General features: G+C 48.4%; 1 protein-coding gene across 6 annotated transcripts in view; it reads left to right on the top strand.

Annotated features, from left to right (window-relative positions):
* The window catches only part of LOC116953628 (transcription factor 12-like), a 275,417-nt gene that overhangs the window by 21,650 nt on the left and 240,223 nt on the right, over window positions 1–13,544 (top strand). For all 6 annotated transcript variants that reach the window (XM_032973997.2, XM_032973998.2, XM_032973999.2 and 3 more), the window contains exon 3: window positions 12,893–12,965. In XM_032973997.2, coding sequence (XP_032829888.2) covers window positions 12,893–12,965 — 73 coding nt within the window. The remainder of the gene's footprint in view (window positions 1–12,892; window positions 12,966–13,544) is intronic.

Below are 13,544 nucleotides of genomic sequence, written 5' to 3'. Positions count from 1 at the left end.
AAGCATAAAAAATGGGCCCCCCTCCCACCTGCCCCTTAATTGGAGGAAATATAAAACATATTTTTTTTATTACTTACACTTATGAGAGTTTGCATTTGGAGAGTGCTGAATACCATTAGAATAATTGACAGGCCTTTGTCAATCCAATCCTGCACGAACGCCTCCTCATCCCACGTAGGTGATACGTGTTGTTTGACCATACTTCACCACCCTGGTTTGTGCGGGTTAGTGTAGAGGTTGACCCGGGACCGTTTGGTTAGCCGTGGCCCGAAATCCGACTTGGGCTTCTGAGATCGTACGGCAGAGCGTGATCAGTTGCGCCGCTGCCCCAGCCTCGGTAGTTTTGGAGGATTACGGAAGAGTGGTCAGTGATGCTAAAGCCGATGGAAAGCCCGGCAACACTCGCCACCACAATCAGAGTATTCATTCATACTGGAGGAATCTGACGAGCTATAAAGCTCTTTCACACAGATGTCCCGTAGGGGCGGGTCAGAACGTTACAACAACAAACAATACAAATAACAGAATCGGAGTGCAAAGTCTAGGAAAGGGACACAAATCATTTTAAAAATATATACAAATTAAACTAAAGTTTTTTTTTTTAATGTTACCAGGTAAAGCCCGCTAAGCTATTAGCTTTTTTTATTTACTGGAGCACACTGCCGGTTCACGTGCAACGTTATCTAGCTGCGAGTTCATCCAACGCAACGTCTATGTGCGGCCCTCGGTAAGTGCTTGCGATATGCGAGCAAGTGAGCGCGCTTTGCGGCTGGAACCACACTCTCAGGCCGCGGGTATCCACGCCACTGCACGGGAAGGGGGGGGAGACCCGTGGCACCATTCTATACGATCACGAAAAACAATATTATTGTTGCAGTTTGCTATTAATCACAGCAACTGAAGTGTGGAAACTCCCGTGGAGAATTTTGAGTAATTTGTCAAATGTATTTACCTAACAGATTTTACCTCAAGTGCAACTTAAGTTGTTGACTTACCTGCTTGTCTTGATCGGGCTGCTCGAGGCGACGTTGTCTTAATAATTGTATGGACACCGTTTCATACATCAGACCTGGTGGATAACGTATTCGTGTTGCGCTCGTCATTGGCTTATGAAATATTCTGGTGGTGTCACCGAGTTATGAAAACGCGTTTGTGCCCCAAAATCTGGGCCTTCATGCCAAGGAGATTGCGAGCCGCCGATCCTGAAATTGTCCTGTCACGTTCCCCTGGCTTGAAATCTGAAGGATGGTTATGTGTTCCGGCAACTCGTATATCTGATATAATTACTGTGTCCATGGTAGGTTGTTTTCAAGTAAAAAGCCACGTTTTTTACTAATAACCTCACGATAATAAGAATATATTTAGTCTGGAAAATCCTCAACAAGTAGAAATCCTTTTTTTTTTGGGCGCAGTGGGGATGTTTAGTTCATGTTTTAATAGGTGTTTTGCATTTGGGGGGAAAAGGAACCCCCAACAGCTTGAGTGCCCATAGAAAACCCATGCCTCCTGAGGGGAACGGCACTTAAATGCTTACAAAATGATGTCAGGAACCCACTTGCTGTACTTGGCGCCCGGCAGTGTTTTGCAAATCTACTTGTGCCACTGACCTCTGCCTAGAGAATGCTGGTCACAGCTGGGCACCAGCGCATACATTCCTCGTAGTAATAATACTCATCCTCTCTTTTACCCATGACCGTCTCTGCTGTGAATGAAGACACTGTCGGGAGGAGCCTGCATCACGTGTTCGGTGAATACCTACGTGAATATTTACGCCAACGGGGAGAAACTGGAATAGTCGAGCAGAAGTATTCATTTTATTTTAACAATTGTTGATGTCCTTGTTCCACTCTGGTGAACACAGTGGAACAATTCGGGCGTCCAGAATAAAACATCTCGTTCAGAGACCCCAATCGCCACACCTCCTCCTCCTCCTCCGCTAAGGCACTGGTGGTGGAGCCATCGACGGCATCAGAACATCAAAAACATGCGCACGCGCACATCTCTTTAACAAATGTGTAGTTAAAGAAGAGATACGGTGGTGCGACTGTGGCCATGCAACCCAAACTATGGACCGTATATAGTCAACCCATTTAGTCTCTGCTCCTTTAATGCAGTAAAAGCAAAACCACACCAAATGTTAACTCTCTAAGCCATCTCATGGCGAGCAGGCCTCGACGTTGCCATTTTGCGCCCGAACATTTTGCCCTGGGCAAGGATAGAATTATAACAATAAAAAAATCTCCACTGGCATTTGAGCAGTCTACTCTGCAGTGCTGGCATTTACTGCAGGTTCCTTTCTGGTTGTGCCGGCGGGTGTATAACTTCACACACGCGCACCTCCGCAAAAGCTCAAGGTTGCAATGCGTGTTGGCTTCACGGTTCGATTCGATCAAACGTCAACAGTTAAAATCCCAATTTTTTTCTTTGGACAGATCCCATGAAAAATAAATGTGCGCGTTTTTTCTCTCTCTCTCGCGTCGTAATGCCCCCGTGTCTGTGGTACACTTCGTTCTCTTGTGCTGAGCTGTCGCTTGCGGTGGCGAGTGGACGAATGGTTTCGAGCAAGGAGGGAGGACGGGGAGCGCCCGTGAGTGCCGCATGTTCGTTGAGAAACATAGGCTTAACAAAATAATTGTGAAAAGGTGATGTGGTTACGTGACTAACGGTGCCACCGATTTTCATTATAATCGGCCAACTCCTTGGCAATTATAATGAAAACACTTTGGCGCTATTGGTTGTTTAAAAAAAAACTATTTGTAACATCTAATGCACATTTATAAACATTGTATGTTTTTAGTATAATCGCCAAACTCTGACGATATTGGCATTTTAATAACACGATTTGTAATATCTCATGTCCATTTATAAACGTTATATGTATTATATGTATTTTTACTGGTATTGGTATTGAAAATGTCCAACAGATAACATTATCCCTCAACGTGAATTTGGCTTCACTTTGCTCAAATAAATATTAATATTTTTAAATCGTTCTACATTTTCATATAGAAGGGCCTTTTGTCTTTGGAATGAGCACTCGGCTATGAAGGGTTTAAGCCTCAAACAGATTCAGTGCATATCTCAGCTGTTTGAGTATGGAAGTGGAACAGTGCAAATCACTACAGTGTTTTTTTTTTGCTCCAGATGCGGAAGGACTCTTAATTAGGCAATACTGTACTTGGGTATATCTTTTACGTAATGTTATTCTCAGGTTGTACATTTTATTTTGACGCAGAACCTTCCCTTTGACAATAAAAGCCAGAGAGACCACTCATGCGCGCGCATCCACGTACGATGACGACATGACGGATGAGACTTGTGGCAGCAATTACTGTTCATCTCAATTGTGTGTTCTCGGTACGAAGGCCCAGAGCAAAGTGTCGTGCAGGCTTCCTCCTCGACCCGCTCGCACGGCAAAGTCACACGTCGAACTGGAATGACTTGCAAGAATTACTTTCTCCCGTTACCCCTGCAGTGGCTGCATCTTGATGGCGACCACGGGACAGACGGCTCTGCCGGACATGTGTCTGCGCGTTTCTTTTTATTTAGCTGGTATTAATTTCCACGTGACAAGCCACTTCGTTGAGTTATCATTTGTGGCCAGGTCGTTTCTTAAAAAGAGACACATAGCTCAGTGGACCTTACCGGGTAAGATAAAGAATAGTTTAGTTTATGCTCACCATCACCTGTACCTTTTTGCAAATTATTGCCAGAAGTAGGCCGCAACCGAGCAGAATCTACAACATTTTACGACGGTGAAGTTGTGAGTTACCCGGCTCAAGCCATTCCCATGACACATGAGGGTCCATTTTATCGTAAGTCAAGGCCACCATCGTAGAGGCCACCGTGGGGCTATGCTCCCCAGTTGCTACCTTTGTCTTTCCCCTTTCCCCCAGTTTTTCGGATTTGAATATTCTCAGGCCTACTTCCTGCTCAAATGTTTCTTTGGTGCTGGGACTCCCCCCCCCCCTGCCACTCTGGCCACTGATGCGGTTGGTTGCTCCCCTTCCCATGGCCCAGTCTCGTCGGTTGCACGGACTCTGCGTGCGCAACCCAGGATGTCGGCAAGCGCTCACTTGTGGTGCTCCGATACTGGTGTCAGCCCCCCCCCCCACCTCCGTCCGCTGCTCCCACCCTCATTTTGTACACCAAGTCATCGCTCCTGTTAATCTACACATGCTGATAATGGTTCCAGCCACTACGTACGTATGTACGTACGTATATTGAACTTTTGCACTGTACGTAGCCAACCGTGAGAATCGGAGGGGCGGTAACCGGCCAGGTGTCGGCGGTAGTGGGAGCGGCACACGAGCAGAAGGTTACCAGTTAAAATCGTGGTTGCGGGTTTACTCAGCCCATTACCTTTCCGGGGGCGATAAAATGAGAACCGCTTTGTGGGGAAGTCGACAGTGGTTGCTCCGTGCATGGACTCGTCCCTGCCATAAGCATGTGGAATTTCTACCGCTTGTTCTGCAGGGCTGTTAATGGGAAATGAGCACTGCTTGTTTGAGCGGGAAATCACTTGGGCTTATGTTTTCTGTAACCATTATGTAACTCCTGCCAGGTAATTCCAAACCGAGCCAAATCTTGGTTTGGAATTTCGCAGTTATTGCTGACAAAACCAAAGATTTATGATGTTGATGTTTCTGGCAATATATAGTGTCATTTTTATATAACGCTGTATAACAAAACCGGACTTGTCCACATCGAAAATATTATTATTCTCTCCTGTGTTCTGCAGATAATGGTACAGTCCAGACAAGGGGCAGCAGTGTGCAAAGCCCAACGGTTCAGTGTCGCGTAATCTCACTCGGTCATGGACCAGATTTCGACGTGGCCTCCTTTTTTGTTCTTTTTCCCCTTCCTGAAATCCAAAGAGAGACCGGAATTTTTAATAATTAAAAAAGCTCGCAGCAACTAAATGTAAGTACCAAACATCGGGAAATTGGAATAGAGAGATGGTGGACTGGGAAAAAAACAAGAGGGGAAGACGGTCTGTGAACCCCTTAATGAGTGAGGCAAGGAGAAGGGGCGCAAGAAAAAAGTTTCGTGCAATGGATGAAATAGGATGAGCAGCAAAAGATCTCTACGGACAATACGATCGAGCGAGCGAGACGGAGAGAGAGAGATTTATGCTTTTGGAGGGCGCTAAGTCCCTCGTGCCACCATTTTCCTCGCCCGGTGATCTCTCCACCATTTTGGGTGCCACACGCCCGCCGAACCTGCCAACCGTTACGCGTTATGATGTCAGAAGGCTTTGGATGTTTCGCCATTTGAAAAGGTGCGAATGTGCCCACATTTCTCCCCTCCTGAGTATGAAACGTATGTTGAACTTCTTCTGCGCCGTACGTAGCCAAATCGTGCAAATAAGTTCTAAAGAAAACAGTTTTCAATCTTTATTTAAAATGGCATAGCTCCAGTGGCTTCCCAATATTGGAAGGAAGAGCGTTCCAGACGGCCGTATAAGCGCATCTGATAGCGCGCGCGATGCGGTAACCGTCTTTGTTCGATGGCCAGCCAAAAAGGTGGCCGGCCCGCATGACACACCCCCTCTTGGACGTCTGTGAAAAAGAGTTCCGTAACTCATCGGATTCCTCCAGTCGCAATAAAGATTCTGATTCTGCTCGTGTTGAATTTGTGCGAGAGTCGTGCTGGCCGGCCGGTGCCTGAATTGTGGCGGAAGCAAAGTTTAGCGTGGAAGGGGCAGAGTCGCGACCCTCCCCGGCCCCCCCCCCCTGCCTCATGGACGGCGTGGCCTCGTCCATCCCCGCCAATCGCCCATCCCCCTCGCCCACGCTCGCCCTGCTCCGACCCCACACTCGGGACGTGTAATGGAACAACCGTAAGTGAGGTGGGCCAATTTTTTTTAACATACACTGTATATAGTTTTTTTTTAATTAAACGAGAGCCCGGTACAGAACGCGAATGGGGGGAGATGGAGTAACAGGCACCTCGCAAGCAACAAACCCGATGCCAGGTACCCTCGGGGTAGGGACCGGGGGAAGGTGGCTGGGCTCACTACCCTACTACTCACATAGGAGGCGACGACCCGGGAGAGTGTTATTTTTAGGGGAGGGGAAGATGTATGCGTGTTTGTAGAACTTCTTTCGCACCGTACGTAGCCAACCCTGATAATTTTCGATTTAAAGCTTTCGTGACTGCAATGATTCATCTTCTTTGGTTCTTTCGGTAAAGTCACGTAGAATGAGAATAAAATAATATTATTTTTATTTATCAATTTATTATTTTATTCTCATTCTACGTGACTTTACCGAAAGAACCAAAGAAGAACCCTGATAATTGTCGGAGGTGGGGGGGGGGGCATTTATTTTTATTTAAAACGGACTTGGCCATTTGGTTGAGCGAGCGCGGGTGAAGTCGGACTCCCGTTGTGATATCGGCGGTGCTGCGCTCCCGGTTTCTACCTCGCCGCGCCGGGATAGAATTCAACGTAAAGCGGTCATGGTGATTGATAATCCGGCACTCGATGATCCACGCCGGTCAATCGCTTCACGGAGGTCAGCCGCCTCCTTATCGCACTCTGGAGCCTTTTGGATCAATTCTTTTTTTGCAGCAGCATTTGTTTTAAGCAAACTCTGGACCGGCTTTCAACTTTATGAGTATTATCAGCAGAGTCAGGCCTGTTCAATAAATGTTGCTCGCTTGTGGCACATTGCAGGCCAGAGCATTCCAAAACCACCATGAGGCCCATTCATTGCAAAACAGCAATGAAATTGATTGATGATGTGAGAGGGGCTTGGGATAGGAAGCCAAAGAAGACTCGCAAAGTTGCCATGTTTCTCACTAAAGTGTTGATGTGCGTGGCCTAAATCCGGGAAATACAAAAAAGGGCATCTACAGAGCATCAACTCTCCAGACTCGGTGGGGTCAAGGTGAAGTAGAAAAATCGATCATCGCCTGCTCCGCCGTGACACTTGGTACTCGGCAACGCTAAGAGATCCTTGCCCGAGACCTGATAAGTCTCCACAACGTGTGGTCTCTTTGGGCCCGAATACTTTGGGGATAATCGCACCTCCAGTTAGCACTGTTGGCTACTTACGGTGTGAAAGAAGTTCAACATGCATGCGTACATTCGTCATCAGGATGTGTGGTGACTTGTGGCGATTCGTCCGTGTTGGCCAGGCGCGCAATTTGGGAAAAGGAGTTCCTGATTCCCTTATGGGCAGTGGGAAGCCTACGTGTATAATTATACACCACAGAGTGCTGGTGATTGCACAGCGAGAAGGCCTGGCTTAAAAACCGTTCAAGTTTATTTGTTAAACCAGCTTAGAGCTCAAGGAGACCATTAGAGAATCTCATTTGTGAAAGGGGGTGATTCGCCAAATTGGCTAAAACAGAGGGAACAAAATAAAGTGACGTCAGCGACGCGCATTGCAGTAGGTGATTAGCTCGACACATTTGTCTATTGCACAGCCTTAAAAGTAAATATATATGACAGGCGACATTTTGGGCAATGGCCCTGAATGGCGCACTGAGCCTCGTGTGCTATGGACACAAGCCACCTTGGTAGATGGTCTGCAGCCAGATGTTGTTACATTGGCGGCACGCTGTTATGTTTTTTACACGTGGAGGTAATCATTCATCTGGATGTTGTAGTCCATTTTTGTGTGGTACAGAATAAACATCGTGGTTTTGTTGGAGCGTTTAAATTGATTTAATATCGGGAAGTAATATATTAAAGCTGCAACGCTTAGTCAGCCGTTCAGTTGAAATATGGCTCAAGAAAAGTGCTCAACGCAGATAACTGCTTTTTGTGTTGAGTTACTTTTGCCCCTCCCGATTAGCACGGTTGACTACGTACGGTGCGAACGAAGTTCAACGTACACACAAACGTATGTTACAGATTTCGTTTTCCGTTAAAACAGGGTCAATTGTGACTGGACCCCCAGTGCAGTGCAACAGCTGTAGTCCACCGTGATGATATGGGAGGTCACCGCCACGGACGGTGTGAATGTTTTTTGCAGTTGGTGACGGTGTCCATGGGCAGTGTATACCTGCGCCCAATGCGTCACGCCACTCCGAAGTGCCTCTCGCTTGCGAGAGAGAAAGTGACCGGCGCCGCGCAGCTGGTGATTTTAGCAAGGGTGTAAACCCTGAGCCACTTCGCACGGTTTTCCCGCACATTGTGCGGATGTTGCCTGCGATCGCATAGACCGCCCCTTGGCGCAGAAACATTATCGTGGGCACGGTATTGTCGCGACGAAGGATTTTCTCTGCCGAGCCTCTTATCTGGGAATTCTTGTCGGTCCATCGATGACGGGAAGCTTTGCCGAGCGGCCGATGTCCACAAACGGTGTGATTCGTGGCTAAGAGGATTGTTGGCGAGAGGGGACGAATTATGCTCTCTCTGTCGAGATGAAGGATGGGTTCCGGCCCCTTGAATATTTGCAAACGTTTTGGCTTTGCGTTTAAATAAACACGCCGGCGTTAATTGCAGGAAATGTGTTGTTTGTTTATTAATGATGGCCAATGTTTAATCTAACATTTTCAAAAGCCTTGGCTCGGTGGTTTGACTGTTTCGTGCTTTACTGGAATGAAGCGTTGTTTGCATTATTAGTGGTGTTCAGTGAACATGCATTGGCGTGAAGGTTTTGCTCGGTTCTCAGTGGCAGTGCGTAGATTTCCTGCGGTGTTTGTACGTATGTACGTTGAGCTTCTTTGCACCATACGTAGCCACCTGTGCTCATCGGAGGTGCGCGGTGGGAAGATAGAGGGTGTAAATACCCCCTATCTTCCCGTCGTATAGTTTACACCCCCTATAGTTTCACTTTTGGCAGTGTGAATTATTGTACGTGTGAGGAACGTCGCCTTATACATTGCCTCTCTATTCTTGTTGTGCTACCACGCTAATCGTGCTCTTTCATACGGCGCCTTGCAGAGATAAGCAACGACATTGCTGGGACCGCCACAAACATTACGAGCCAAATCCGGTTGTCCGCTTGATGATGCTAGTTGTTATTACTGCGGAACGTCGTACTCAGATTGTAAATATTGTGGATTTGCTCTTCAACACACCGGTGTGCTGTACTAGTAACGAATTGGCATGTTCTGTTCACGTGACAAACCTTACTAATTGGCCGTGTCGGGTGGTGGCGGGTTTAATGACAGATTTATATATTTACGCGATCTAGCCAAAAAAACGATGTCATGGGTTACGAGTTTGCCGTCCGCGTTCTTCGGCCGTCGAACGGCGCTGGCCATGAGCCCGATCTGATAACGCGAGTGCCGCTACTCAGTGGTTGTTGACGGGCGGGCAGCAAGTGACCATACCTGCTCTCGTCGTTGATATTCCGCTCCCCAGTCGCAGGTTGTACCGTCGTCTTCCGCTTGTGGATGATGATGAGCGCTTTCGGCTGCGCGACGGATGGCCGCTGCGGTTCTCCGGTTTCCTCCCACAGCTAAAAACGTGCCGTGTAATTAGTGTTGGTCAAACATCCCCGATGCATGAACCTCCTGAAATAGCGTGTGTGCCGAGTCTGTTTGGCTTTCGTGCGCTAAATAATTCACTTTTATTTTTTTTCGCTGTCCAGAGGTGACGTCGTAGATAGCATGCTCGACCTCTGGTTGTGGGGTTGACCTGCCGCTTCTGTTTGAGTATCCGCGGGCTATCTTGCCGGGTCAGCGCGCCCCGAGCGTATTGGCGCGGACGTACGTTATATCCCCCTCGACGTTGTTTGCCGTGATTATGCCGAGTGGCGTTGTCGACATTTAGATATCGACCCCCCCCCCTCTCCGCCCTCCCTCCCCTGTTGAACGTTGCTATGGTTCGCTGTGCTTGGTAGATGACGTTGCAAACCTGTCTGTTGCAAAGGAGATGTCACGGCGTGCGTGAAGTGAAGTAGCCGTATGCACACCCTTGTTGTGTACTCTTTTTTTATTTCTTCAGGTAAGGCCCACTGAGCTTTATAGATCTTTTTCAGAAGCGACCTGGCCACAAATGATAGGTCAACGAAGTGGATTATCGTCACGTGGACATTTATAGTATCCAAATGCTCTCAACGCTTGCTGATTCTAAATGTGGAGCGAAAAACCAGAGGACTACGGGAAGAGCATGGAAACTCCAAATATCCAGCAGCAGGCGTCAGGGTCAGGATCGAACCCACGACCTCCTGTATACCAGGCGCGTCGCAGCATATGATTTGCATATAACTTTGATATATTGTACATAATTGCCGATTCTAATCGATGAATACATTTATAATTTACACGCCTCCTTTATAATGAATATAAGAATGTAAGCACAGAGACGCCACGGTGGCTAGGAGATGTTAACTACCTCGCCTGGTTGACAGGGGGTCGTGGGTTTGATCCCGACCCTGACGAGTTTGCATGTTCTCCCAGTGGTGGTGTGGCTTGTTTAAAAGCTAAAGTTGACTTGGAATTTTGTTTAAAAGAAGGTTCTTTCTCTGGCGGTGCCGGTGGGACCGAGTCCCCGGGTGTAATGGTATACACTTCGTAAATATAGCCTCGACGCTTGCTAATAAAGGCTCTCTCGGAAATGCGTTTCCAGTGGCCAGCATCTACAAGTCCCCAAACCTTTTTGTCCGCTCCGAGAAACGGAGTCACTGCAGCGTGTGCTCGCGATGGGGCCCTTGTTTATTATTCTGAGCTTCATTTCTCCTGAAGCAGGAAGTGAGGAATAAAAACTCTGTTGGAATGGTGACGCGAAGAGAGGGAGAGGAGAGAGAGGAGAGGGGAGAGAGCGAGAGTAGAGAGCGATCCCTCGCTTGCGGCCTCACAAGGGGTTGTTAAACACCGCCAGGGCGTAAAATCGTTACTCCCCGCAGGCGTCTCGCAATTAGCTCGGACGCCCGCGATCCCCACGGGGTAACTCCGGCGACTGGGCGAAGGCGGCGTGGGGTGGGGGAGGCGGGGGAGCCTCTTACCGTCTTGTTTAGCCACCGTGCTCCCCCTGCCTTGCTCATTTAGCTCGGAGATGGCGGGGGGGGGGCCTCTTATATTCGGAGCCAAGCGGTGTCGCGTGCTTGTTCCCACGACCGCCGTTTGTCACCGTATCGGTGGCCCTCGTTGCTGTCTTTTTGTTTACTCGCTCACTCGATATAAACAAACCAAAGAGCATTTAGGCGGATGTACTTTTACGCGATTTCATTACCCCTAAATCTTAAGCTGCGGCTGCAAGTTTCATTAACCATCGATTAGGGGCGAGCGCTTGCTTGCCCCTAGGTCGTGCTTTGGTCGCCGCAGACGTCGCGTGTGGGTGGGTGGGTGGGGGGAGGGCCTGCGACGAAGTCTGCCGTGGAAATTTCCTTCCGCTCCGCCGAAGCCAAGGCAGAAGGGACGGTGGCGGGGCCTGCTTCTGGGAAAGGAGCCGACCTCGGCGTGAATTGAAATGAAAAATTACTGCTATTAAAACCGAAAGTGACAAATTGCAAATACGGAAATTAACGTGAGATAATGAATATCAATGAATTTTTGCCACGAGCATGTGTGATTAATGCACACTTTGCCTTGCAAAAGGTATCAATTTTCGTGTTTGAACATCTTAACACCTGTTTCATTGCCAGAAAGGGTAAAACCTATTCTTATAAATTTTCATCGCTTTATGAAGTTGTTGCTTTTAATGTAGAGCTGCGTCTGGGTCGAGTCGGACCAACGGCGCGCAACGTCTAAAAAGCCTCGTTCAGTTGGCACAGTTGGCTACGTGCGGCGCGAAAGAAGTTCAACGCACGTACATACGACGGCCTTGACTGAACCCAGGATCTCAGCGGTGTCGTCCAAAGTGATAAGGACAGAAAAAGAACGTTGGTGCGTCCTCGGGTTGTGAGATTATTTTTTATTTTGTGCTGGCGCGCACGTGTGTTTGAGGAGTTTTAAACACGTCGATTCTTTTTTCCACATTAACTTAATCCGGCTTCTGCCGAAAATGTAAACAGTTGGTGCAATTTGCGTGTCAGCCGCGTTCTGGGCACTGCTTATTGGAATTCAAGTTGCACTTAACAAAGAGGTTTTACAACAATTTGGCGTCAAAAGTATCAACATACTGACAAACTTTAAAATGGGGGGCTAAGATCAATAAAATAAAGATGGAGCTTTGGATCTTCATTCGAAAGGAATGAACGAATGAATGCGCCTCAAGAGGCAAAGAATGATCGACTGCCACGTCGAATAAACGCCGATGTCTCCTCCCGGCGCTCGCAAGACATGCCGTACCGCTTCCCACGCAGAGCCTCACTCTTTCCATGACAACCGAACTTATCCATGTCCAGGGCCTTCCCTCGGAGATGAGATCGAGGGCCCAAGATGATTTTTTATTATTATTCTTACGTTGTGAGTCAGGATTTTTCAAAGGGTATCAAAAGAACGTTTCCTGAAGGGGATGTGAAAATCTTGCTCGGGAAGCTGTGTGGAGCAATTTTATACTCCTGACAGTTGGTCTGGAATCCAGCAGCAGAGTCCTCGGGTTTTTTTTTGTTTTGTTTAGCCAAGTTCGTTGATAGCACTGCGTGCGTGCTGAGACTCGAACAGTCAAGGCTCGGGTAGGCGCTGTCAGGGGTGGGGGGGAGCCGGGCCGACGTTACTCTCGTGCGAGGTGACGTTTTGTGGCAATGTCACGACCCCAAATCGCAGATATGAAATGTTTCCTTGGGTGCAGCGGTTTGGTGTCCATCAGCGCCGGCGCCTTCTCGACTGCCTGACCCTGCCCCCCCCCCCCCCGCACTTCCCTCCCCCCCCCACCCCCCCCCCCGTTCTCAACTCCGGATTGGCGGGAGTTGAGAACGATGTGAAAGACACCCGCGCGTGTGAGAAGGCACTGCTTGAGCCGATTGAAATAGTAAGACTGACTGGGGACGAAAAAACATGGAACGTAATTAAATCTGTCCCTGCGCGCGTGCCCTCCCTGTCTCCGCAGATGTTCTCTCCGCCGGTGAACTCGGGGAAGACTCGCCCCACCACCCTTGCGAGCAGCCAGTTCGCCGGAGCGGGTAGGTGCTCGCGCGCGCGTGGCGGCGGTAGAGTGCTTGTAAACCCACGCCTCGTCTGCGTGAGAGAGTAACCGCAGGTAATCATAATTTCGTACGTTTGGTATTCATGCCATCCTTACGGGGTCACGGTTTTCACGAAGGAAGGTGCTGCGTCGCACAGACACGGTCTGCAGTTTGTCCCGCATTCGGGGCGTTGTCGCTCCGCGTGATCCCATTTCTGAGTTTACTTTGCAGTTGGAGTTTTTCCAATTCGGCTAAATTTGGGACCACGATGGCGGCGGCACGCAATGGAGCCGCTCTTTTCTAATGCTGTCGCGGGATCGTTCGCGTCCACCGAGAAGCAGGTGGCACTTATTCCCTGGTTTGTTGTCCTTCCCCCGCACCACCGATTCGCACAGTTGGCTATGTACGGTGCGAAAGAAGTTCAACATACGCACATTAAGCGAGGGAAAAAAAGTATTTGATCCCCTGCTGGTTTTGTACGTTTGCCCACTGACAAAGAAATGATCAGTCTATAATTTTAATGGTAGGTTTATTTGAACAGTGAGAGACAGAATAACAACAAAAAAATCCAGAAAA

Source organism: Petromyzon marinus, chromosome 52, assembly GCF_048934315.1.
Source record: "Petromyzon marinus isolate PM22_M1 ecotype Great Lakes invasive population chromosome 52, UKy_Petmar_22M1.pri1.0, whole genome shotgun sequence".
Taxonomy (NCBI): Eukaryota; Metazoa; Chordata; class Hyperoartia; order Petromyzontiformes; family Petromyzontidae; genus Petromyzon; species Petromyzon marinus.
The sequence above is the reverse complement of the archived record's forward strand: the minus strand, read 5'-3'. Positions and strand labels throughout refer to the sequence as shown.